Source organism: Peromyscus leucopus, chromosome 22 (assembly GCF_004664715.2).
Source record: "Peromyscus leucopus breed LL Stock chromosome 22, UCI_PerLeu_2.1, whole genome shotgun sequence".
NCBI classification, from domain to species: domain Eukaryota; kingdom Metazoa; phylum Chordata; class Mammalia; order Rodentia; family Cricetidae; genus Peromyscus; species Peromyscus leucopus.
This window is the reverse complement of record NC_051081.1, coordinates 3,402,224-3,427,414: the sequence shown is the minus strand read 5'-3', so window position 1 is coordinate 3,427,414 and position 25,191 is coordinate 3,402,224. Positions and strand designations below refer to the sequence as shown.

Genomic DNA, 25,191 nt, shown 5'->3' with positions numbered 1-25,191 from the left:
TTATTTTGCTTCTGTGGTAAAGATGGAACCACAGCCCTTGTGAATGTGTGGCAAGCTTTGACCACGGAACCACGCCTCAGCCGTCAGTGAACATTTACTGAGTGCTAAGCACTGTTCTATTTGCCGAATCATGCAAAAATACTGATGGTTTTCGGGTTGGGCATGGCTCGGCCATAAAGTGTCTGTCTAGAATCCCCATTGAGGGTCTGGGGGCGTGGCCGGGGTGGAGCCCCGCCTAGAATCCCCAGTGAGGGTCTGGGGGCGTGGTCAGGGTGGAGCCCCGCCTAGAATCCCCAGTGAGGGTCTGGGGGCGTGGTCAGGGTGGAGCCCCGCCTAGAATTCCCTAGTGAGATACTCATCCCCCATCATTAACACCAAGAGAAAGGGAGGGGAAGGGAGAGGAGAGAGGAGGAGAGGGAGGAGGAGAGGAGGGGGGGAGGGGGGGGGGGGGGGGGGGGGGGGGGGGGGAGGGAGGGAGGAGAGGAGGGAGAGGAGAGGAGGAGGAGAGGAGAGGAGAGGAGAGGAGAGGAGAGGAGAGAGTGTTCTTACACACCGGTAGATAACAATTTAAGGCAGAGTGTGGCAGTCCAAACCTGTTACCCTGGTAGTACTTGGAAGCCTGAGGCAGGGGCATGGTATGTTGGAGTCCATCCTGCATTACATAGTGAGGCAGGTAGAAGGGGGGGGGGACAAAAAACAAACAAACAAAAACTGGAGACAGGATTGCCAGTTTCAGGCCAACTTGAGCTACACCATGACAGCCTGTCTCAAAACACCTTTTTTTTTTTTTTTTTTTTTTTTAAACCCATTCAGACTTTTACCACCATGTGACATTGCTCCCTGTCTGTCTGTCTGAGAAACGAGAACCGTTGACCTTCTGTAGACTTATTGGGTGGTTTTTGTTTGTTTATTTGGTTGGTTCTTTTGTTTTTTTTCGAGACAGGGTTTCTCTGTGTAGCCCAGGCTGTCGGGAACTCACTCTGTAGACCAGGCTGGCCTTGAACTCACAGAGACCTCCCTGCCTCTACCTCCCAGTTTATCTGTCTTTGAGATGAGGTCTCATTAGCTCAGACTGGCCTCAGGCTTGCTATGTAGCCTTGTACTCCAGATCATCCTGCCTCCACCTCCTGAAGACTGGGATGACAGATGCATGCTGGCGTCTCCTGCCACAGCGGGCGTGGAACCCAGGACTTCCTGCACACCAGGACAGTGCTCTCCCAACATAGTCCGTCCAGCCCTGGCCCTCTTTTTTTTTTTTAAGTGCTATTTTACCTTATGTGCACAAGCATTTGCTTGCACATATGTCTGGTGCCCCACAGAGGCCAGAAAGGACAGCTGGATTCCCTGGAACCAGAGTTATGGATGGCCGTGAGCCACCGTTGTGGGTGCTGGGAATTGAACCCAGCTCTGCTGGAAGAGCAGCTGGTGTTCCAGAGCCCCAGCGGGATTTTTACCTTCTCTTTGGAGACCAGGTCTCCAAAGCCTAGCCCAGTCTTGAGCTCCCCACCCTCCTGCTGAGCTTTGGGATGACAAGTGTCCCCACCACAGCTGGTTCTGTGGGTGCTGGGGTAGACCTCGGAGCCTTGCACGGGATAGCAGAGCGCTCTGCCCACTGGGCGCTGCTCTCCCCTTATTGCCACAGAATTACAGCAGTCACTCCCCTCATGTCTTGCTCCTCAAGTGCCAGCTTGGGTGGCCTCCTCCCTTCTCATTGTCACCCAAACAGCACCACCCTCTCCGCCGCCGCTGCCCAGGGCGGCCTCGGTGCCCTACCGTGCACATCTGCCAGGCTACCTGGTGCAATAGGGGAGCCGCCCAGCAGGTTTTTCCTCTTAGCCTGCTCCGGGGGCCCTGAGCTGTTCTGTCCCCACCTCGCCTGGGCTGGGCACTCCTAGGCTCGCTCACTCAGCTGGCGCGCCTCTGCCAGGCACGGGACACATGCATCAGCACCAGAGCAGAGCAAAGATGCCCAGCGTCTTTGCCTACCAGAGCTCTGAGGTGGATTGGTGCGAGAGCAATTTCCAGCACTCGGAGCTGGTGGCTGAGTTCTACAATACGGTGAGGGCCTGGGCAGGGGCTCTGGGAAGGGTGGGATGGGGTAGGCTTGCAAAATGCTGGATGAAGACACAGTACCTCCACAGGGAATCTCGTTTGAGTGGTTGGCTGTCTCTGTGTGTGGCCAAGTGGATCAGCTTGTATCCATTCATTCATCCACCTTCTTGTAGAACTGAGATCAATGGCAGGTTTTTAGACTAATTTCTGATGGTGCTGCGATGGTGGGTACACTGGCAGCCTTTAGGACTCCCAGAGGAGGCTCTTTGAGTCAGTGAGGTTGTCTGGAGGAAGTAAGGATGCCTGTTCCTCTCCCCGCCCCAGACAGGGTTTCTCTGTGTAGCTTTGGCGTCTGTCCTGGCTGGCCTGGAACTCAGAGATCCACCTGCCTCTGCCTCCCGCATGCTGGGATTAAAGTCATGCACCACCACTGCCCGGCTGGATGCCTGTCCTTTTACCTGCAGCCCCCCAGCCAAGGATGATGGGTCCATCCCACTTTTCCCGTTTCGTGATCCTATTTGAACCACTCCAGTCTTTATCTTCCTGTACCTGACGTACCGCAACACAGGGAGTACTCAACTCTCGGTGCTTTATACGCGATGACGGTGTTGGAGAAACTCGAAGGATGCGGGCAGGCAGAGAGGCCACTTGAGCTTGCTGTCACTGCCTGGAACAGAGTTGCTTAGCCATGGGAAGCGTCAGCACTTGGCTTTTCTGGAGACAGGTTCTGGAACACGCAGCCCAGGCTAGCTGCCATGCGTGTCCGATGGCGTTTGGATCTGAAGGCTGGGACTGGGAGCTCACACCCACCACACCCAACGCTAGCTTTTACTCCCTGCTTGCTGTGTGCACATGGGACAGACCTTTCACCTCCACAATCTCATCTGATCCACACAGCCTCGTGGGGAGACAGGGAGACGCCGGCAGGGGTGTCTCACTGTGCAGCAGGTACTTCAGGGACTGAGCTAGGTTAGGAACGAGCCTCCTGCTTAAAGATCCAAGACACACTTGTGTGTGTGCATGTGTGTGTCTCTGCATGCGTGTGTGTGCATGTGTGTTGTTGTGTGTGAGAGAGAGAGTGTGTTTCCTTGCAACAAAAATGCAGGAAGGGTTGGTGAGATGACTCAAGGGGTAAAGGCGATTGCCAACAACCTGAGTTCAATCCCTGGGACTGACATGCTGAAAGGAGAGAAGGTTGTCATCTCACCTCTGCCCTGCCTAGAATCCCCAGTGAGGGGCTGGGGGCGTGGTCAGGGCGGAGCCCCGCCTAGAATCCCCCAGTGAGGGGCTGGGGGCGTGGTCAGGGTGGGCCCCGCCAGAATCCCCAGTGGACTGGGGGGGGTCAGGGTGGGGCCCCGCCCAGAATTCCCCAGTGAGGGGTTGGAGATGTGGTCAGGGTGGAGCCCCGCCTAGAATACCCCAGTGAGGGTCTAGTTTCTGTGTGGTCAGTCCATGGTCCTCAGTTTCCATCTGGTTATTGGACCAGTTTGAAAGTACCATTTGGGAGAGGCCAGAGAGGGCTGGGTTTCTACAGTTACTCTTTATGATTTTGAGGAAGCCCTTATGATCCAGAAAATTCTCTGGCCGGTTCAGTCCACTATGAAGGGTCCCCCTATAAAAGATGCCTAGAGAGTGCTGAGTCAGGTTTGGCTGTGGCTCGGCCTCTCATCCCCAAGTGTCCATCTTGCCTACCCCGCCCCCTCCGCAGCAGCCCTAGTCCGCAGCAGTGTCCATCACACCTGGAGGGTCGCCACACAACCCAAGAGAGACTTCACACCCTCAGCCACTGGGACAGTTCCACGCTCAGTCCGAGTGTTTCACAAAATGAGAGTGAAGCTTCCCTCAGCATGAATCCGTTTGGCTTTTGTTCTTTCATTTTGTTTGGGGCTTGAGACCCTCACCCCGCCTGACCTCAACCTCCCAAGTGCATTTTAGTTATCAACTTATTTATTCTGTGTGTGGACACTCACCAGTGTGGAGGTCTGAGGACCAGACCTAACTGGTGAGAGTTTCTGGCTGTGTGTGAACTGGGTTTTTTTTTTTTTTCAAGTGCATTTGTGTTTTGCCCGCATGTATGTCTGTGTGAAGGTGCCAGATCCCTTGAAACTGGAGTTACAGATAGTTATGAGCTGCCATGTGGGTGCTGGGAATTGAACCTGGGTCCTCTGGAAGAGCAGTCAGTGCTCTTAACTGCTGAGCCATCTCTCCAGCCCTGAACTGGGCCTTTTTCCAGAGTTTACTTCTACTTCACCAAGGCAGAGAGCCCTGGGGAATATGTAAATGAGCCTGGATAAGGTTGTAAGCCAGTAAAACTTTATTGGCAGAAGCCGGGTGTGGTGGTGGCCCAGCCTGCCAACCTCAGCAAGGTGAGGCAGGAAGATATTACCAAGAGTTAGGCCACCCTGGCCTGCGTGGTGACTTCCAAACTAGCCTGGGCTACAGTGTGAGGCTGTCAACAGGACAGGGTGGAAACTGAAGGGAGAGGAAGGAAGGAAACCAATCGTGGTGTGCACCTATCATCCCAGCACCCCAGAGACTGAGGCAGGAGGATTATCCCCAGTGTCGCCTCAGCTACTTGGCAAGTTGGAGGCCAGCCTGCCCTGCTGGAGACCCTGTAAAAAAGGGGAAGATAAGTTTGTTATTTTCAAAACATAGTTCTCTTTATAGTCCCAGCTGTCCTGGATCTCACTCTGTAGCCCAGGCTGGCCTCAAACTCACAGAGATCCTCCTGCCTCTGCCTCCCGAGTGCTGGGATTAAAGGTGTGCGCCACCACTGCCTGCTTTCTTGTCTATTCTTAATAATTTTTTTTAAACAAGGTCACAATACATAGCACTGACTGTCCTGAAACATACTATGTAGACCAGGCTGGCCTCATATTCACCAAAACCCGCCGGCCTCTACATACAAAGTGCCAGAATTAAAGGAGTGCACCACCATGCCCACTGAAGAAACTTTTAAATTGCATTTTGGGAAGACTTATTTTGGTCAGGAATGGTAACCAAGTTTTTAATCCAGCACTCCATAAACAGAGGCAGGTGAAAAACCTCTGTGAGTTCAAGGCCAGCCTGGTTTACATGGGGAGTTCCAGGACTGCCAAGGCTATGTAAAGAAACACACTGTCTCAAAGTAACCAAAAAATTAAAAAAAAATTTTTAATTATATATACACGTGTGTGGGGGCGGTATGTGCATGTGAGTATGGGTGCCCTTGGAAGCCAGAGGTGTCTGGTCCTCCAGAGCTGGACTTACGGTCATCAGCTGCCTGACACTCGTGCTGGGAGTAAAACTCAGGTCCTTTTTGAGAGCACTGTTAGTCACATTTTAATTGTGTGTGTGTCTTGGTACGAGGTGCCTGATAGCTAACTGAGGAAGGAGGATGCGGGGGACTAGAGATGGTGGCGTTAAGCTGTGACGTGAGGAAGCACAGCCTGTTGGGAAATGGTTGGTAATGTTGAAGAAGCTGAACCCGGGCGTATGACGACAGAACCAGGGCCAAACCAGAGGCTTTATCAGAGATCGTGGGGAGCTGCGGACCCTGCGGCACAGCATGGCAGCAGCTGGGGTACCTGGATGACCGACAGACACTGGCTGAAAGAGCCAAGGAGGAACTGTGGGGAGCCCAGAGGTCAAGAGTGAGGAAGAGCTGGCTTCAGTGGGACAGAGGGTGACCTTGAGAGTCATAGCAGTTGGCACCTGTTTGCCTGCTGGCTTTGGGTTTCCTGGATGCTTAGGGAAGCTTCAAGGCTCCCAGGCTCCCAGGGACTGTATTTCTGTACTTACCTGCGTGTGTGTGTGTGTGTTGTGTGTGTGTGTGTGTGTGTGTGTGTGTGTGTGTGTGTGTCTGTGTGTGTGTGTGTCTGTGTGAGTGTGTGCTATATGTGTCCAGGAGCCTTGAGAAAAAGGCACTGGCCGCCTGGTGCTGGACTTACAGGCACTTGTGAGCTGTGTGATTGGAGCTGGGAACCAAACTTGGGTCCTACAAGCTCAGCAAGTGCTCCTAATTGCTGACACGTCCTCGCTCCAGCCCCAAGCGACTGTGAAGATACAGAACACACAGCCCAAGGAAATACAGGGAGGCAGGAGCTAGAGACCAGGGCAGGGAACAAGCGGGAGGGGTTGTGGGCTGCCATCCACCATACTCTCCCCATGTCCTCCTCTGAGCCAGCTCACTGCTGGCCACCTCTGGCTCTTCCCTGAATGCTGTGTGCCAAGGATGGAGGTCCAGGCCTCTCTGGTCCACTATCTGCAGCCTCTGTGTTCCTGTTGATTCACTGTTGGAGCAAAAACAACTGAATACAGGTTAGTTCAGACAGACAAATATGGAGGTGGGTACACCCAGATAAGAGGCCAGGGTTACAGGATTACTAGTGAGGGGCGTCTGCCCCAGCCCATGGAGTTCAGGCTTCTCTGGGTCTCTTGTGTGTACAGGTGTGTGTGTGTGTGTATTCATGTATGTATGTGCATGCGTAAACCAGAAGTCAACGTCAGGTGAAGTCCATCTTGCTATTTATTTATTAAGGTCTCATTATGTAGTTCTGGCTGTCCTGGAACTCGATCTGTAGATCAGGCTGGCCCTGAACTCATAGAGATGTGCCTCCCCAGTGCTGAGACTAAAGATGTGCTCCACCACTCCCCGCTCACCTTGTACTGGGAATCGAACCTGGGTCCTCTGGGAGAATGGCCAGAGCTCTAACCCTTTAGCCATCTCTCCAGCCCCTACCTGGGTTTTTTTTCCTCTCTCAAGATTGATTTATTGTGTATACAGTGTTCTGTCTGCATGTACACCTTTATGTCAGAAGAGGGTACAAGATCTCATCTCAAGCCACCATGTGGTTGCTGGGAATTGAACTCAGGACCTCTGGAAGAGCAGCCAATGCTCTTAACCTCTGAGCCATCTCTCCAGCTCGCTACCTGGCTTTTTAAAGTGGGTTATTAGAGTCTGAACCCAAGCTGGGTGGTGGTGGCACACACCTTTAATCCCAGCACTTGGGAGGCAGAGCCAGGGGATCTCTGTGAGTTTGAGGCCAACCTGGGCTACAGAAAGAGTTCTAGGACAGCCAGGGCTACACAGAAAAACCCTGTCAGGAAAAAAAAATCCTCCAGCCTCAGTCTGAGTCCTGAGATGAGAGACTCTTTCCACATTCTAACAAGAGGGAAACAAAGCCCAGAGAGACTTAGTTACTTTCCCAGGGTCACAACAGAAAACTGCACGGGAGCCTGATTCAAAGCCCTGCTTGCTTAACTGCTGGGCTGGGAGGGTGCCTAATGACTGTTAAACCACCACGCAGATGGTAATTCCTACAGGTAAGTCTTGTCCTGAAACAGGCACTGCCTCCAGGTACTCCGCCCCAACCCACAACCCCAGGCAGGTAATAAATGGGAGCAAGTGATCCTGTCAGGGGAGCGGGGGTGTTGTAGATGACAGGTGCCCTCTGTGGGAACCAGAATGTAGGGCAAAGGGTGTCAAGGTGACTCCTGGAGACAGTCCCTGACTCAGTAGACCTAACAGGTTCTCCCTACCACCTCTCCCTGCCTCCTCCAAACGCACAATGATATGTAAGTGGGATTTGTTATAGTGATTGTTTATTGGTTTACAGTACTGGATATGAAAACTATAACCTCTTCAAAGCCAAGGGCCGTAGCCTGAACAACATACCTGTCTCCTCACGTGAGGATTCTAGGCAGGGCTGCACCCCTGCCCTGCCCCCAGCCCCTCACTGGGGGATTCTAGACAGAGCTCCACCTCTGCCCCTGCCCCAGGCCCTCACTGTGGGGCTCCACCTGACCACGCCTTCAGACCCTCACTGGAGGATTCTAGGCAGGGGCTCCACTATGACCACGTCCACAGACCCTCACTGGAGGATTCTAGATGGTGCTCTGTTGGGAAATATTATTTTAAGGTGTGTTACTTTTTTTTATGTTGCTTTTGTTTAATTCTGTGAAGCTGTGTTACTGTGCCTGTCTAAAACACTGATGCTCTATTAAAGAACTGAACAATCAGTAACAAGGCAGGGCTGGCAGGCAGAGAGAATAAACAGAAGGAGAAATCTGGGAGAAGAGAGATCTAGAAGTGAGAGAAGGAGGAGGACTCCAGGCATCAGCCACCCAGCTACACAGCAAGCTACTGAGTAAGAGTAAGATTTACAGAAGTAAGAGACCAGGAAAAGCCCAGAGGCAAAGGGTAGATGGGATCATTTAAGTTAAGGAAAGCTGGCAAGAAATAAGGCAAGCTAAGGCCAGGCATTTTTAATTAAGAATTAGCCTCTGTGTGGTTTATTTGGGAGCTGGGTGGTGGGCCCCCCAAAAGAGCAAAAACAAACAACAGTGCTTCCCCCTGACCATGTCCCCAGCCCCCACTGGGGGGATTCTAGGCAGAGACTGCACCTCTGAGCATTCCCTGAAGTCTTCTTTTCAACTTCTATTTTGAGACAGGGTCTTGTTATGTAGTCCAAGATGCTTGGAGTCTTTTATTTTCTTGGAGTCTTTTTTTCTTTTTCTTTTTTTTTTTTTTTTTTCTTTTCTTTGCTTTTTACTTTAATGTCATCTCCTTCTGCTGAGTCTTTAAGGCGTCGTTTTCTTTTCCTTTCTTTTTTCTTTTTCTTTTTCTTTTTTTTTTTTTTTTTTTTTTTTTTGGTTTTTCAAGACAGGGTTTCTCTGTGTAGCTTTGCACCTTTCCTGGAACTTACTTAGTAGTCCAGGCTGGCCTTGAACTCACAGAGATCCGCCTGCTCTGCCTCCCAAGCGCTGGGATTAAAGGCGTGCGCCACCACCGCCCAGCACTCTCTTTTGTTTTTTAATGACAAAGTCATTATAGCTGTGCTTGTTAGTATATCAGTTTGGCACAAGCTAGGCTCATCTGTGAAGATGGAACTCCAATTGAGAAAATTCCTCCCTCAGATTAATCTGTGAGCAAGCTGTGGGGTTTTGTCTTGCTTGAAGATTGATGGGAGGACCCATCCCACTGTGGGTGGTGCCATCCCTGGGCTGCTGGTCCTGGGTTCTATAAGAAAGCAGGCTGAGCAAGCCATGGGGAGCAAGCCAGTAAGCAGCACCCTCCATGGCCTCTGCGTCAGCTCCTGCCTCCAGGTTCCTGTCTAGAGGTCCTGTCCCGATGTCCTTTCATGATGGTCTGTGATGATGTCATCAGGCTTGGCACAAGTCTGTGATGATGAAATAAGCCATCTGCTCTCCAGGCTGCTTTCAGTCATGGTATTTATTCATCACAGCAAAGAAAGCAGACTGATGTGAAACTGGCCTGTAATCCTAGCTGCCCTACAGGGATCTGCCTGCTTCTGCCTCTCAGGCTGGGACTAAAGTTGTGCTCTACCACATTCAGTCTTTTTTTTTTAATTATTATTTAAATGAATTTTTAAATTTAAATATATTTTGATTATACTCTTCCCCTCCCCCATGTTCTTCCAGATCCTCTCCTCCTCCCTACTCATCCAATTTTAAGTTTTTTCTCAAAAAAACAATTTAAACAAAACAAAACAAAAAACAGAGGTTGTGGCGCTGAGTTTGAGGCTAGCCTGGTCTACATAGCAAGTTCCAGGACAGCCAAGGCTATACAGAGAAACTTTCTCTTGAAGAAACAAAACAAAACAATCAAAGCGGCGGGTGGGGGCGGCGGGGGGCGGCGGCGGCGGCGGCGCACGCCTTTAATCCCAGCACTCGGGAGGTAGAGTCAGGAGGATCTCTGTGAGTTCGAGGCCAGCCTGGTCTCCAAAGCGAGTTCCAGGAAAGGCGCAAAGCTACACAGAAAATCCTGTCTCGAAAAACCAAAAAAAAAAAAAAAAAAAAAAAAAATCAAACAAACAAAAAGATAAAAACAAAAACTGTCACAAGAAGTTGGACAAGACAAACCGACAGGAAGAAAAGAGCCCAAGAGCAGACACAAGAGTCAGAGACCTGCTTATTCACACACTCAGGAGCCTTGTAAAAATACTAAGCTAACAGCCATAACACGTATGCAGAGGACCTGGTGCAGACCTGAACAGGTCCTGGGCTTGAGTTCATATACGCCTTGCTCAGTTGATTCAGAGGGCCTTGCTCTCTTGGTGTCCTCCATCACTCCTAGCTCGCACCCTTTCTGCCTCCTCTTCCATGGGGTTCCCTGAGTTCTGAGGAGAAAGGATTTGATAGAGACCTCCCATTTAGACCTGTGTGTTCTAAGGTCTCTCTCTCTCTCTCTCTCTCCTCTCCCTCTTTCTCTCCCTCTCTGCATAATGTCTCAGCCTTGTTTTTTGGTAGATGTCAATCATCTGTAATGGTTCCACTGTAACACTTTCATACATGTACACAGCATAGTCTGACCTCTGCCCCTTCATCCTCTCCCGCCCCCTTCCACTCCTGTGGGTCCCCCTCTCTTCCCAACCAGTCCTCTTCATTTTCAGATCAATTTTCTCTTATCTCATGACCCACCTGCTTGCATGAGTATGGATGTATTTTTAAAATTTTTAAATTATTATTTTAAAATAAAATTTATTGATTTGTGTGTGTGTCTGTGTGTGTGTGTGTGTGTGTGTGTGTGTGCGTGTGGCCGTCAGAGGGCAGCTTTCGGGAGTTGGTTCTCTCCTTCCACCGTGTGGGCTCCAGGGACCAAGCTCAGGTCATCAGCTTGGCAGCAAGCGCCTTCACCCGCTCAGCCGTCCCACTGGCCTGATGTCTATGTCACAGGTCACCTGTAGACACCGCGGAACACAAGTACTTGTGAATGTGTGTGCGCACTCGTGTGTGTGGATGTGGGACACACGCACCGTGGCCCGTGTGTGCAGGCCAGGGGCCAGCCCTGGTGCCGGTCCTTGCTGTCCCCCTCCTCAGAGGTGCCTGTCTTTGCTGTTTGCTGCTGAGTTGCCCACGCCGAGCTGGTACGCTTCTGGTGATTCTCTAGTGTAGCAGGAATCTTCAAAGTTCTTATTAATAAAATCAAACCCGAGGCCGGTTATTGGGGTGAATACTGGAAGGTCAGAGAGACAGAACAAGCCACAGCTATCTCACCTTGCCAGTTCCTCAGCTGGTCCTGTTTCCTCAGACTGGAAGCCTCTTAGTCCTCATCCAGAATGAATCCCAGCTGAACTGTGCTGCTTCAAAGCCTGAAAGCTTAACCAGCCAAATGCTTCTAGTTTCTGGTCCTCACGCCTTATATAACTTTCTGCTTTCTACCATCATTCTCTAGGATTAAAGGCTCACTTTATGAGATTAAAGATGTGAGTCACCATGCCTAGCTGTTTCCAATGTGGCCTTGAACTCACAGAGATCCAGAGGGATTTCTGTCTGGAATGCTAGGATTAAAGGCGTGTGCTATCATTGCCTAACTAGTGGCTTTTCTGTTCTCTGACCCCAGATAAGTTTATTAAGGTACACAATATTTTGGGGAACACAATACCACCACACTCTAGTCTCTGTCTCTCGCCACTCCATAAGAGACCAGGATTCCAGCTGCACATTGCTGAGTCTAGGTTTGCATGGGTTCTGAGGATTTGAACTCAAGTCCTTATGACCTGAGTTCACCCACTAAACTGTCCCTGGGGCCCCCAAGGCCACCCCTTCACTTTGATTTCTTCTGTCTTGCCTTCTGGAGTAGCTGGGATCACAGGCTAGCTCCACAGCTGGCAGGTCTTCTTTTCCTTTCAGTATTTATTTTATTTTTTAATTTATATTCACTGCTGTTTTGCCCACACGTGTGTCTGTGTGAGGGGAGGGTGTTGAATCCCTTGGAACTGGAGTTACTGACAGCTGTAAGCTGTCATGCAGGTGCCAGGAATTGAACCCAGGTCCTCTGGGAGAGCAGCCAGTGCTCTTGACTGCTGACCGGCAGGTGTTCTTAACCCGACGGAAACTGTAGCCACAGAGGCCAGTAAGTCCTGGGGCCTTTGGGTCAGCAATGCTAAGGGTGATCGTGCCTATTTCACAGGTCAGATGTGGATGCAGGGGAACCATTCCACAGCTTCATGGTTATTGCACAAGGGAGCAAGGATTAGAGCCCACGCCACTTAGACCCTAAGCACAGGGATCAGAAGAAGCTCTGAGTGAATGCATTTGACCGCAGCTATATCAAGGACCCCAATGCCTCACACCCAAGGGAATGGCAAACGCTTCTGGAGTGAGACTCAGGGAACTGGCAAGGTCCTCCGCTGGTCTGAGTGTGGGCAAAAACAAGCAACCTTAGCTCCCTCCTCAGAGATCTCCACAGCCTGTAACGGCTCCCTTACAGAGACCTCCATGGGAAATAGGTAAATCACGATGCTCAACTATGTATCGTGAGCCTGCCTCCTCCATTCCGACAAATGAAATAAATGCTTTGCGTATCTTGGCTATTGCTAGTACAGCTCCATCAGAGGGCGTGGTCCACCTGATCCCAGCTTTTCTGTAGGTGTCTGTGTGTCTGTCTTGTCTTGATTTCCTCATGCCTCCAGTCAAGTTCCCAGGACTAGGCTGTGCAGGACTTGGCACCTGTACCTGTTAATTGTGGCCCATCCAGGGACTGCAGAGGCGGCTCCCGGGATAAGCATGCTCCTCAAGCATGTGGGCCTGAGTTCAAATCCACAGCACTTGCATAAACATCAGGGCATATCTGAGTATGCACGAGACCCCAGCACTGGGAGAGTGGAGACTGGTGGGTCTTGAGAGTTTATGGGCCCAGCAGAAATGGAGAGGTTCAGTGAGAGACTCTGGCTCACCACAGGAAGGCAGAGAGGGATGGAGGAAGGCATAGAACACACAACTCCAATGTGGTCTGGAAGAAGATAGTTCTAGATCTATTTATTTATTTATTTATTTATTTATTTATTTATTTATTTATTTAGGTTTTTTGAGGCAGGGTTTCTCTGTGTTATTTTGGTGCCTGTCCTGAATCTCACTCTATAGCCCAGGCTGGCCTCAAACTCAAAGAGATCTGCCTGGCTCTGCCTCCTGAGTGCTGGGATTAAAGGTGTGCACCCGCTGCCACCACTGCCCGGCTTGATGGTTCTAGATTTTGTAGATTTTTTTTTTAAAGATTTATTTATTTATTTATGTATACAGTGTTCTGCTTGCATGTGTCCCTTCAGGCCAGAAGAGGGCACCAGACCTCATTACAGATGGTAGTGAGCCACCACGTGGTTGCTGGGAATTGAACTCAGGACCTCTGGAAGAACAGCCAGTGCTCTTAACCTCTGAGCCATCTCTCCAGCCCTCTAGATTTTGTAGATTTATTTATTTTGTTTTATATGTATGAGTGTTTTGTCTGCATGATGTTATGTGCACCTTGTGCGTGCAGTACCCACAGAGGCCAGAAGAGGGCATCAGATCCCCTGGAACTGGAGTCACAGATGGTTGTGGGTCGCCATGTGGGTGCGAGGACAAAAGTCTCTTGAGGCTATGCTCTTAACTGATGAGCCATCTCTCCAGCCTTAAGTAGATGGCTCTAGAACTGAAGATTTTTTGCAACTCAAAAACACCATCAAGCCGGGCGTGATGGCGCACGCCTTTAGTCCCAGCACTCGGGAGGCAGAGGCAGGCGGATCTCTGTGAGTTCGAGGCCAGCCTGGGCTACCAAGTGAGCTCCAGGAAAGGCGCAAAGCTACACAGAGAAACCCTGTCTCGAAAAACCAAAAAAAAAAAAAACACCATCAAATTGCTTGGTTCAGCCAGGCATGGTGGATCCACCTTCCATCCTGGCACTTGTGAGATAGAGGCAGAAGGATCATGAGTTCAAGGTCATTCTGAGCTGTCTCAAAGCACTAAGGAAAATAAAACAAAACCACTGCTTGATTCCTTCTTTATTAATTTACGCGTGTGCACATTTGCATGCACCACAGCATGAAATATGGAGGCCAGAGGACTGCTTTCATGAGTCTGTTTTCTTCTTCTATCATGTGGGGTCCTGGTGATAGAACCTAGGTAGACAGTTGTAATCAGTTTCTTCTGTCCTGTCCAGTCCCATAGCCGCTTTTAAAATAGTCACTCAGAGGCTTAATATTAATTTCATACTGTTTGGCCTATTGCTCAGGCTTATTACTAACTAGCTCTTACAACTTAAATTAATTCATTTCTATTAATCTATGTTCTCCCACATGTCTCATGGCTTTACCTCTGTTCTAATACATCTTGCTCCTCTGGCAGCTGCTGGTGTCTCTCTTGACCTTTCTCCCTGTATTCAGTCTGGCTTTCCCACCTAGCTATATTCTGCCCTGCCATAGGCCAAAGCAGCTTTATTCATCAATCAATAAAAGCAACACATGTTTGCAGCATACAGAAGGACATCCCATATTGGACAGGCAGGTGGCAAGCACCTTCACCCACTCGGCCCTCTGACAGCCCATTTCTACCTTTCTGCTCTGCCATTCTTACTCACATGGTGGTGCGCATCTGTAACATCTGCACTCAGGAGGCTGAGTTGGAAGGCTTGCTTTGCTACCAAGTGAGACCCTGTCCCACAAAGGAAGGAAGGAAGGAAGGAAGGAGAGAGAGAGGAAACAGAAGAGAAAGGGAAAAAGAGGGAAGTGGAGGGGAGGAACAGGAAGTGGAGAGTGACAGGGCAACCCCTTTAACTTTAGAAACACAGCCTGGAAGCAATGGTTATACCTGTATCTCATTGGCCAAAATCAAGTCACATGGCTGTGTGTATCTGCAAGGGAGCCTGACAAGTACTTTTGCTACAATAGAAGAAATCAGAGACTCAGATCAGTGTGGCTAAGGTGTTATTAGTCTCTAGGGTTTACCTTGTACATGACCGAGGCACTTCACTGTTTACCTAAGAGGGAAGAAGGGAGGATGGTTGTGGAGAACTTGTGTGGTTACCTGTCGTAGCAAAATACTTGGCAAAAGCAACTTAAGAGTTTATTTTGGCTCTCAGGCTTTGTAGTAGGGAATGCATGCTGGCGGGAACATCAAATGACAGTCTGTGGGAGTCAGTTGTTCCACCACTGAGTGGGTTCCAGGCTTGGCAGCAAGCACCTTTACCTGTTGAGCCCTCTTGCTGGCCCTTAGGTCCCTTTTACACAATGGTGTAATGCTAGTTTAGAGCCCAGGCGATTCCCCAGTCTTTAAATATTCTTTAGATAACCTTCTCCTTAGACAAGACGGATGCCGTGCACAGGTACTGCTGCATTTTGCTTGTCTCTCTGTTGGGGACAGGGTCTTACACCATGACAGGGTTCTACACTGCAGCCCAGGATGACTTGGAACTCCTGGCAGTCCTCCTGCCTCAGCCTCCAGATCTGTGAGATTACAGGCACGTATCACCACATTGAACATTTCCTAAATGCATGTATATATTTTGGTTTTTGAAATAGGATCTCACTGTGTAGCCTGGCATGTCTGGAATTCACTCTGTAGACCAGGCTGTCCTCAAACTCGGAGATTCACCTGCCTCTGCCTCCCGAGTGCTGGGATTAAAGGTGTGAGCCACCATGCCTGTCCTGAATATTTTTAATCCACAACTACAGAGCCCACAAATTTAGAATTTCCCTCTAAGGGGAAAGTGGGGGAGAACATATCAACTAAGGTTTAGTGGGTCCTCAGTGCTTCCCTCACCAAGCAAATGAAAGAACCAACAGAATAATGGATGGAATGAAGGAGCTATTGATGGCCCAAGGATAGCCAGGATCAGGGGGAGTCAATGAACTGGCTTAGAGGAAAAGCCTCTGCCTAGAACACCCTAGTGAGGGGCTGGGGGCGGGGTCATGGGTGAGACCCACCTAGAATCCCCCAGTGAGGGGCTGTGGGTGTGGTCAGGGGCGGAGCCCCGCCTAGAATCCCCCAGTGAGGGGCTGGGGGCGTGGTCAGGGTGGAGCCCCGCCTAGAATCCCCCAGTGAGGGGCTGGGGGCGTGGTCATGGGTGAGACCCACCTAGAATCCCCCAGGGAGGGCCTGGGGGCGTGGTCAGGGTAGAGCTCTTTTCTAGTAGTCCATTAAAGGTTCAGGATTTCATTAGTAACAATGATGATTTTTGTTTGTTTGTTTCTTGAGACAGAGTCTCACTGTATAGCCCTGGCTCCCTGGAATTCTCTATGTAGATGAATTTGGCTGGCTTTGAATTCACAGAGATCAACCTGTTTCTGCCTCCTGAGTGCTACGATTAAAGGCCAATAATACTAATGAATAACTTTTTTTTTTAATGAGGTGAGGGTTGGCACACACCTTTAATCCCACTACTCAAGAGGCAGAGGCAGGTTGACCTCTTTGAGTTTGAGGCTAGCCTGGTCTAACATAGCAAGTTCCAGGACAGTCAGAGTCATACCATGAGACCCTGCCTCAAAAAACAAAACTAAAATCAGGAAGATGTTCTGGGATGTTGACATTTGAGTGAGGGACAAATCCTGGTTCGTTCCTGGACAGCCCAGATGATGGAGCAGCTGCGGGGGAGCCCTCGGTGGGCTCCTGCCCTTTTCCCATCTAACCAGCTCGGTTCTCGCTTCTCCTGCAGTTCAGCAATGTGTTCTTCCTCATCTTCGGACCCCTCATGATGTTCCTCATGCACCCTTACGCTCAGAAGCGTACCCGGGCCGTCTACGGAGTCTCAGTCCTCTTCATGGTCATAGGTACGTGCTGGTGTGTGAAGCTGTGGAAGCGTTGCGGAACAACCGTGCCTCTCACAGCCTCTGCTTGCCTCCGCCTCCCCACAGGTCTGTTCTCCATGTATTTCCACATGACACTCAGCTTCGTGGGGCAGCTGCTGGATGAGATCTCCATCCTGTGGTTGCTGGCCAGTAGCTACAGCGTGTGGATGCCGCGCTGCTACTTCCCCAAGTTCACCAAGGGGAGCAGGTAGAGCAGGGGCAGCCCTCTGTGGACCCCGTATGACCTTCCCTTACCCCGATCCTCAACTTGGGACCGTTTGAGAGAGCTTCAAGTCCCTTCCTACCCCCAGGCCACCCGAGGATCTTCTGAAGAACTTTTATGACTTACCTAGGCTTGCACATACCTGTCCCATTACCACCTGGAAAGTCAGGGAGCTTTTCCTAATTCTAGGCTACCTGCAGGGAGGGGAATTCTAGGAACCCGTGCAAGGAACCCTCACAATCCTTATGCAATACCTGTTCCCCATCTCCAAGCTTCCCTGAACCCCTCACCTGACCTTACCGGGCCTCTTGAATCCTCTGACTCCCTCTTCATCCTCCCAGCCCACTTCGGGCTCCCTTTAGTTCTGATCTGGTACCCTGGGTTCTCTTGAACCCTGTCCTTCCTGAGCAGACCTGAGCAAACTCAGAGGCTCATCCAGCTGGACTCCCCAGAGTTCTTGGTTTGTCAAATCCATTTTGGCTTCTCAAAGTGACCTCACTGAATCCTCCAGCACCCCCGAGACACCTGCCCATCCCGTCCCTCCCTCAGGTACTACTTCAGCTGCTTCGTCATTTTGGCCACTCTAATCAGCACCTTCTTGACGTTTGTGAAGCCCACGATCAATGCATACGCCCTCAACATCATCGCCATACACATTATCTACATTGTGCACCAAGAGTACAAGAAGTGAGTGCTAGGGGCTGGGGGCGTGGTCAGGTGGAGCCCCGCCTAGAACCCCCAGTGAGGGGCTGGGGGCGTGGTCAGGGTGGAGCCCCGCCTAGAATCCCCAGTGAGGATCTGGGGGCGTGGTCAGGGTGGAGCCCCGCCTAGAACCCCAGTGAGGATCTGGGGGCGTGGTCAGGGTGGAGCCCCTGCCTAGAATCTCGTGAGGGGCTGGGGGCGTGGTCAGGGTGGAGCCCCTGCCTAGAACCTCGTGAGGGGCTGGGGGCGTGGTCGGGGTGGAGCCCCGCCTAGAATCCCCCAGTGAGGGGCTGGGGGCGTGGTCGGGGTGGAGCCCCGCCTAGAATCCCCAGTGAGGGGCTGGGGGCGTGGTCGGGTGGAGCCCGCCTAGAATCCCCAGTGAGGGGCTGGGGGCGTGGTCGGGGTGGAGCCCCGCCTAGAATCCCCCAGTGAGGGGCTGGGGGCGTGGTCAGGGTGGAGCCCCTACCTGGAATCCCCCAGTGAGGGGCTGGGGGCGTGGTCAGGGTGGAGCCCCGCCTAGAATCCCCAGTGAGGGGCTGGGGGCGTGGTCAGGGTGGAGCCCCTACCTGGAATCCCCCAGTGAGGGGCTGGGGGCGTGGTCAGGGTGGAGCCCCGCCTAGAATCCCCAGTGAGGAGCTGGGGGCGTGGTCAGGTGGAGCCCCGCCCAGAATCCCCCAGTGAGGGGCTGGGGGCTCAAGTGTAAAGCCCCCTACTTAACATGTAGTAGTGTGTGGGTTCTACTCCCAGCACCATAAAGAAGCAATTGTTAATGCTTTTTAGAAAGCGAGTGGTGGTTGCAGCTGCCTAGGAGAAGGGCCTGGTTCGGAGTCCCGTGCTGTTCTCCCGTGTTCTGAGCGGTGTTCCCCGACTCCAGCCTCCTGCAGGGGGCGCCCATTCCCCATGTTGACCCGTTGACAGGAAGGGCTTCAAGGCGGTCTGTGTGCCTGCAAACACAGTCCGCCTTAAAACATGCTATACATTCATTTACTCATTTTTATTTATGCGCATCACGGCGATGTGTGGGGGTCGGAGGTCAAGCAGTGACAGTTCTCTCCTTCCGCGGTGTGGGTCCTGTCCATCAAACTGGGGTTGTCAGTTAGCGGCAAGCGCCTCGGCCTGTGAGCCGTCTCAGCAGCCCAGAGCCTGTCTTATTTTAATTTTTAGTTTGGGGGTTTCACGGACCCACACTGCACCGGGACTGGCTGTGAAGCAGAGAAGGACCTTGAACTCCTGTTCGTCCTCCCTCCTGGCCATACAGGTGTGCGCCGCCACATCCAGCTCACAGCTCGTCCTCCGTTTCCTTAAGATGTTTCTTCCCTTCCATAAGTTTGTTGTTTGGTTCTCTGTTTTGACACGGGGTCTCCCTGTGTAGTCCTGGCTGTTCTGGAACTCTCTATGTAGACCAGGCTGGCCTTGAACTCACAGAGGTCCTCTTGCCTCTGCCTGCCCCTGTATTAATGCAGAGTTGAACCTTTTTTGATAATTATAGTTCCATTCCCCTTGCCCCAAGTGCTGGGGATTGAACACACAAGCCAGTCGCTCTACCGCTGAGCTAGAGCCGTGATGGCTATGTTTTGTAACTCATGCTGGCCCATAGTGATTCAGGGCTACTCAATAAAGCCAATGATAAACACTTATTAAAAAAGAGATCGTTTACAAAAAAAGAAAGGGCAGAGTGAAGAAAATTCCTGAGAGTGGGGCTGGATCCTTGTGCTGATGGGTGGGACTCTCTGAGTGTTGGGGGACCTGAGGCAAGGGTACTGGGGTTGGGGTGACAGGGAGCAATTGTGAAATTGGAAAGGGAGCTGGGAAGCGCAGGATCCTGAGGTAGGAGGTTTCAGCCCAGCCTGGGCTACATGGTGAGTTCGAGGGCAGCCTGAGATACATTGTGAGACCTGGTCTCGGAATGAAAATTTAACCTAAATGCAACTAAACTAACTTGAATAATGAGTTGAATAATGGTAGTGAGTAATCCTCAGGGCCAGCACCTCCTTGGCAGAGATTCTGGCCTCCAGCTGCTGGGACAGTTGGCTTGAGAAGACATAGGGAGGTGGCTAAGGAGATGTCTTTCTACAGGGATGTTGTTGTTGGTTTTTTACTCTTAGCTCTTTTGGGGGGCCACAACCCAGATCCCAAATAAATCACACATGGAGGCTTATTCTTAATTATAAATGCCTGGCCTTAGCTTGGTTTGGTTCTTGCCAGCTTTTCTTAACTTTAAATTATCCTGTCTACCTTTTGCCTCTGGACTTTTTCCTTTTCTTACTTCTGGATATCTCACCTTCACTCTTACTCCGTGGCTGGTTGTGTGTCTGTGTGTCTGTGTGTCTGGACCCTAGCATCCTCCTCCTTCTCTCACTCCTTCTTCTTTTCTTCCCAGATTTCTCCTTCTATTATTCTCTCTGTCTGCCAGCCCCGCCTATTCTTTCTTCTGCCTCACTATTGGCTGTTCAGCTCCTTATTAGACCACCAGATGTTCTAGACAGGCAAGTAACACAGCTTCACAGAGTTAAACAAATGCAACATAAACAAATGCAACACATCTTAAAATAATACTCCATAGCACAAGGCCCTGATCCAATCCTTCCAGTTCCTGCTGGGATGTCACATTGGCCAAACCAACTGGAAATCATTGGCCAATCCCAGCAGAAATCATTGGCCCACCACACTGGAAACTATTGGTCAAGCCTACAGTGAACCACAGGTCAAACCAAGAGGGAACCCTAAGTCAAGCCAACAGTGAACTATGTAGGTCAAATCAACAGTGAACCATAGGTCAAGCCAAGCGGGAACCATAGGTCAAGCCAACAGTGAACTACATAGGTCAGGCCAACAGTGAACCATAGATCAAGCTGACTGAAATCCATAGGTTAAGCCAACTCTGTACAATACGTCAAACTGACTATGTTCCATAGATCAAGCCAATTGCATAAAATAGGTTGAACTGACTGTGTACCATAGGTTGAGCCAACTAAAATCCATAGGTCAAGCCATCCAGAACTCCTAAGTGGAATTCCAAGCATAGATCACATACTATAAACTACAAGTCAATTAGAAGCCATTGGCCATGCCAAGAACCATAGAGCAGCACAAGGAAAAACCGTTAGTCAAGCCAACTGGAAGCCATCATCCAAAGTGACATAGATATCATTGGTCAAGTCAACTGGAAGCCACTAGTCAAAGAATCCAGTGAATAGCTTTATCATGAGGTGAGTAGGCAGAACCTGTGTGTCTATTGATAAAGGATGGCTTTCTCATTCATTTCTAGAATATTCTTCTCCTGGGGAGTGGGATTTGACTCTGTTGACTGGGAATCTAGATTCTGATCTTGAGTTGTCTCAAGACATAGCCGCCAGAAAATACACTGCACTATGTCACACACACACACACACACACACACACACACACACCTTAGTGAGTATCAGCTATTAGCACACAGTAGGCACCATTGTCAGCTTTCTGCTGCTACTGTAACATAGCTGAGACAGTATGACGAGTTAAGATTAGTCCCACATGACCCCACAGGGCATAGACCTGTATAGTCCCAGGTACCTGGGAGGCTAAACAAGAGGATTAGTTTAGCCTAGGAGTTTGAAGCAAGCTTGGAACATACAGGCAGATATGGTGCGTGTGTGTGTGTGTGTGTGTGTGTGTGTGTGAGAGAGAGAGAGAGAGAGAGACAGACAGACAGACAGACAGACGGACAGACAGATGCAGAAGGAGGCAGAGACAGAGAGAAAAGAAAGAGAGGCAGCGAGATGGAGAGAGTAAGAGACAGAGAGGGCTATGTCTATGTAGCTCAGATTTGCCTCCAAAATCTCAGTCATCCTCCCAGGTTCTGGGATGGTAAATGTGTCTTTCTGTGCCTGGTTTGGGCTAATTGTTTTTGTCTGTTTGTCTGTTTGCTGTTTGGGCTGACTGTTTTAGAGGTTTGGATACTGATTGGTTGACCCTATTGACTTGTGTCAGTGGGACTGGAGTTCCCACAATCCCCTTCAAGAACACATTATAAGTGACCTAAAGACCACATCTGGGCCCCAAGTCTTTCATCACCTCCCTACAGAGTGGAGGTGAAGGCAGATCTTTTGTTTTGTTTTGTTTTTGTTTTTTGAGGCAGGGTTTTTCTGTGTAGTTTTGGTGCCTGTCCTGGATCTCGCTCTGTAGATCAGGCTGGCCTCGAACTCATAGAGATCCACCTGGCTCTGCCTCCCAAGTGCTGGGATTAAAGGTGTGCACCACCATCGCTCGGTGAAGACAGATCTTTTAACACAAGGGGCTTTGGGGGACACCTCAGAGCTAACCCACAGCAAGCCAATTCCCTAGAGAACATGACTTTTGCTTCATCCCTCTCCCAACCTATGAGACGCATCTCGCGGATAGAGGAATTAGTATAAATGCACCCATCAATCCTGTCCTCCATCTACCATCCACCCACTCATCCATTTGGATGACTACCCATCCACTCACATACTCACCCATCCACCCACCCATCCATCCATCTATCCATCCATCCATCCATCCAACCAACCATCCACCCACACATCCAACCAATACCCACCCGTTGTCCATCCACCCATCTGTCCACCCACCCACCCATCCATCTATCTACCCACCCATCCACCTACCCCACCCACCCATCCATCTACACATCCATTCACCCATCTATGCATCCATCCATCCATCCATGCATCCATGCATCCATGCATCCATGCATGCATGCATCCACCTGTCCTTCTGTCCCTCCATCCACCCACATAACCCCAACCCAGCCATTCTCTTTGTCTCCAGGACCAGCAATGGGGATCTTCGGCATCTGATTGAGATATCTGTGATCTTATGGGCTGCTGCGCTGACCAGCTGGATCAGCGACCGTGTACTTTGCAGTTTCTGGCAGCGGATTCACTTCTTCTACCTGCATAGCATTTGGTAAAACACCCCTTTTGGATCCCAAGACCCCCAAATGAGAGATCAGATGCCAGAGCTTGGAGTGGAGGTGTGGGGTGTAGGACAGGAAGAACAAGACCCAGATCCTGGGATGTGGAGGTGGTGGGGCGAGGTTACACCCAGCAGTCTGGAAATATAGATACTACTCAGTATCCATGAGAATCCAAGAAGAGTGGGCCGGGCATCTCTTCATTTCTCACCACCCTTCCCTTACCCACAGGCATGTCCTCATAAGCCTCACCTTCCCTTATGGTATTGTGACCATGGCCTTGGTGGATGCCAAGTATGAGATGCCAGGTGAAACCCTCAAAGTCCACTACTGGCCCCGGGACAGTTGGTTCATCGGGCTACCCTATGTGGAGATCCAGGACAATGACAAGAGCTGCTGAGCTCGTGGAGTCTCTGCTCTCTGACCATCAGTCTCCTGTGCTCTGAGGATAGAGGACCAGGACTTCAGCTGGGACACTTGCAGTCACATCTCCCTTCCCTCATCCACACTCCCTGCCCAGCTCTGTGGCCACAAGATAACCTTTCTCGCGGCTCTGAGTACTAGTTTGGTGACTGAGGGGCAGGGGCTGCCTGGTGTGCTGCATAACTGGCCCGTGACCTCCTTCTGCTTGAGGAACCAGAGCTGTTCCACGGCCATTGATGTGGTGGTGCATAGATGTGTGAATGGGTAGATATGTGTCTGATACAGTACCTACTTGAAGCATGATGCTTGCTCTCTGGCATCTTGCACATCTGGGACTATTTATGAGTGTTATAGATTCAACTTGGGTCATGACCATGTTCTCGGAAAGTAGGGAGGATCCTAGAGAACATTCTAGGCTCCTCCTCCATGTATAGGTATATATATTATATATATATATATATTCCTCTTTGAACCACCGTGTACACTCAGGGCATGGTGGCAAACACATGGGCCATGAGGGAGGAAAATAGAGGGCCAACCTGGGTGACATCATGGAACAGGGATGTGAGAGGGGAGCATGGCGACCATCCTAGGCACTAAGAGGGAAGGCTCCTGAGCAAGGGTGGTTTCCACAGTGGCTATGAGTACAGAGATAGAAATGCCAAAGTCTGACTTTCTGCTCCATAGTATTAACTTTGTGTGATGTTTCCTGGTGTTGCTATTCAAACACTGTTTGTAAATAAAATTTTCTTACCTCCTGGGGTTTCTGTTGATTATAATTAGCTCCTGTGTGTGAGATGTTTGGTATAATCTTGAAAATATCTATCCACACAGCTATCATCCATTCACCCATCCATCCTTTCAACAACCCATTCATTCACCCACCAACTATCCAATCCACCCATTCAGTCACTTCTATCCATTCACTCATCCACTCACCCATTCATCCACCCATCCATCCACCATCCATCCACCCACCCATCCACCCACCCACCCATCCATCCACCCACCCATCCATCATCTATCCATCTATCCATCCACCCACCCATCCATCATCTATCCATCTACCCATCCACCCACCCATCCATCCACCCACCCATCCATCCATCCACCATCCATCCACCCATCCATCCACCCATCCATCCACCCACCCATCCATCCATCCACCATCCATCCATCCACCATCCATCCATCCACCCATCCATCCATCCATCCATCCATCCATCCATCCACCCATCCATCCACCCATCCATCCATCCTCCCACCCACCCATGCACCCATCCATCCATCCACCCATCCATCCACCCATCCATCCACCCATCCACCCATCCATCCATCCATCCATCCATCCACTCATCCATCCCTTCTCCTTCCGTCTGTTTTTCTCTCCCTTAATCCACCTACATGAATTAAAGTTGCAAGTGTGGGCTGGTGAGATGGCTCAGGTGGCTTGCGATCCAGTCTGATGACCTGAATTCAATCCCTGGAATTTTCACGGAGAGAACAGAAGGTGACAACCAACTCCTACAAGTTGTGTTTTGACCTTCATACACTTGCTGTGGTACACCACGTTACTACCACAGACAAAATTTTTAAAAAGTAAAAGATGTAAATAAATAAGGAGCTGGAGGCATTGGCTCAGCAATTAAGAGCACTGACTGCTCTTGCAGAGGACCTGAGTTTGAGTCCCAGAACCCGTCTGTAACTCCATTCCAAGGAGATCTGACGCCCTCTCCTGGCCTCTACGGGTACTGCACAGACATGGTGTGCAGACAACACATTCAGGCAAATATTGGCATATATAAAATAAAATAAAATAAAATAAAATAATCACAAATGAACTCTCCAGATTTTATTTTCAGTTCACTCCTACCTATAGGATGCCATCCTCTCTGTCAGACAGAGTCTCCTACCCCATATGTAGAGGTGACAGACAGTAACCGCATGGGTGCTCACCGACAATGGTACAGATGCAAAAACCGAGTGATTGAAAGTGCTGCTTAGGGGTCTCACGCTGGTGGAAAGGCATCCCTCGTGGGTGGTGAGGTGGGAGTGCTCTCCGTCAGTCCCTTGGCGTCACAGGACAGCCTGGGAAGAGAGACAGGCTAGCCGGCGCTGCTTGGGGGCGGTGTGTGTGTGTGTGTGTGTGTGTGTGTGTGTGTCTGAAGCAGCAGGGCAAGTGTTTCCACAGCTCATCCAGGAAGGAGGACCCCTGGCAGCAGGCGCTGTAGTAGACTATTTTAAGGCCTGTTGCTTTTGTTTAATTCTGTGAAGCTGTGTTACTGTGCCTGTCTAAAACACCTGATGCTCTGATGAAG

At 50.5% G+C, this 25,191-nt stretch overlaps 1 protein-coding gene across 1 annotated transcript; it reads left to right on the top strand.

The window, feature by feature from the left end:
* Positions 1–1,846: 1,846 nt before the first annotated feature.
* Positions 1,847–23,652, top strand: Acer1 (alkaline ceramidase 1). Its single transcript, XM_028863148.2, has 6 exons — positions 1,847–2,058; positions 16,460–16,574; positions 16,659–16,800; positions 17,365–17,502; positions 22,306–22,443; positions 22,682–23,652. Exons 1-6 carry the CDS (start codon positions 1,939–1,941, stop codon positions 22,848–22,850), a joined length of 822 nt encoding a protein of 273 aa, XP_028718981.1. The 5' UTR covers positions 1,847–1,938; the 3' UTR covers positions 22,851–23,652.
* The last annotated feature ends 1,539 nt before the right edge of the window (positions 23,653–25,191 follow it).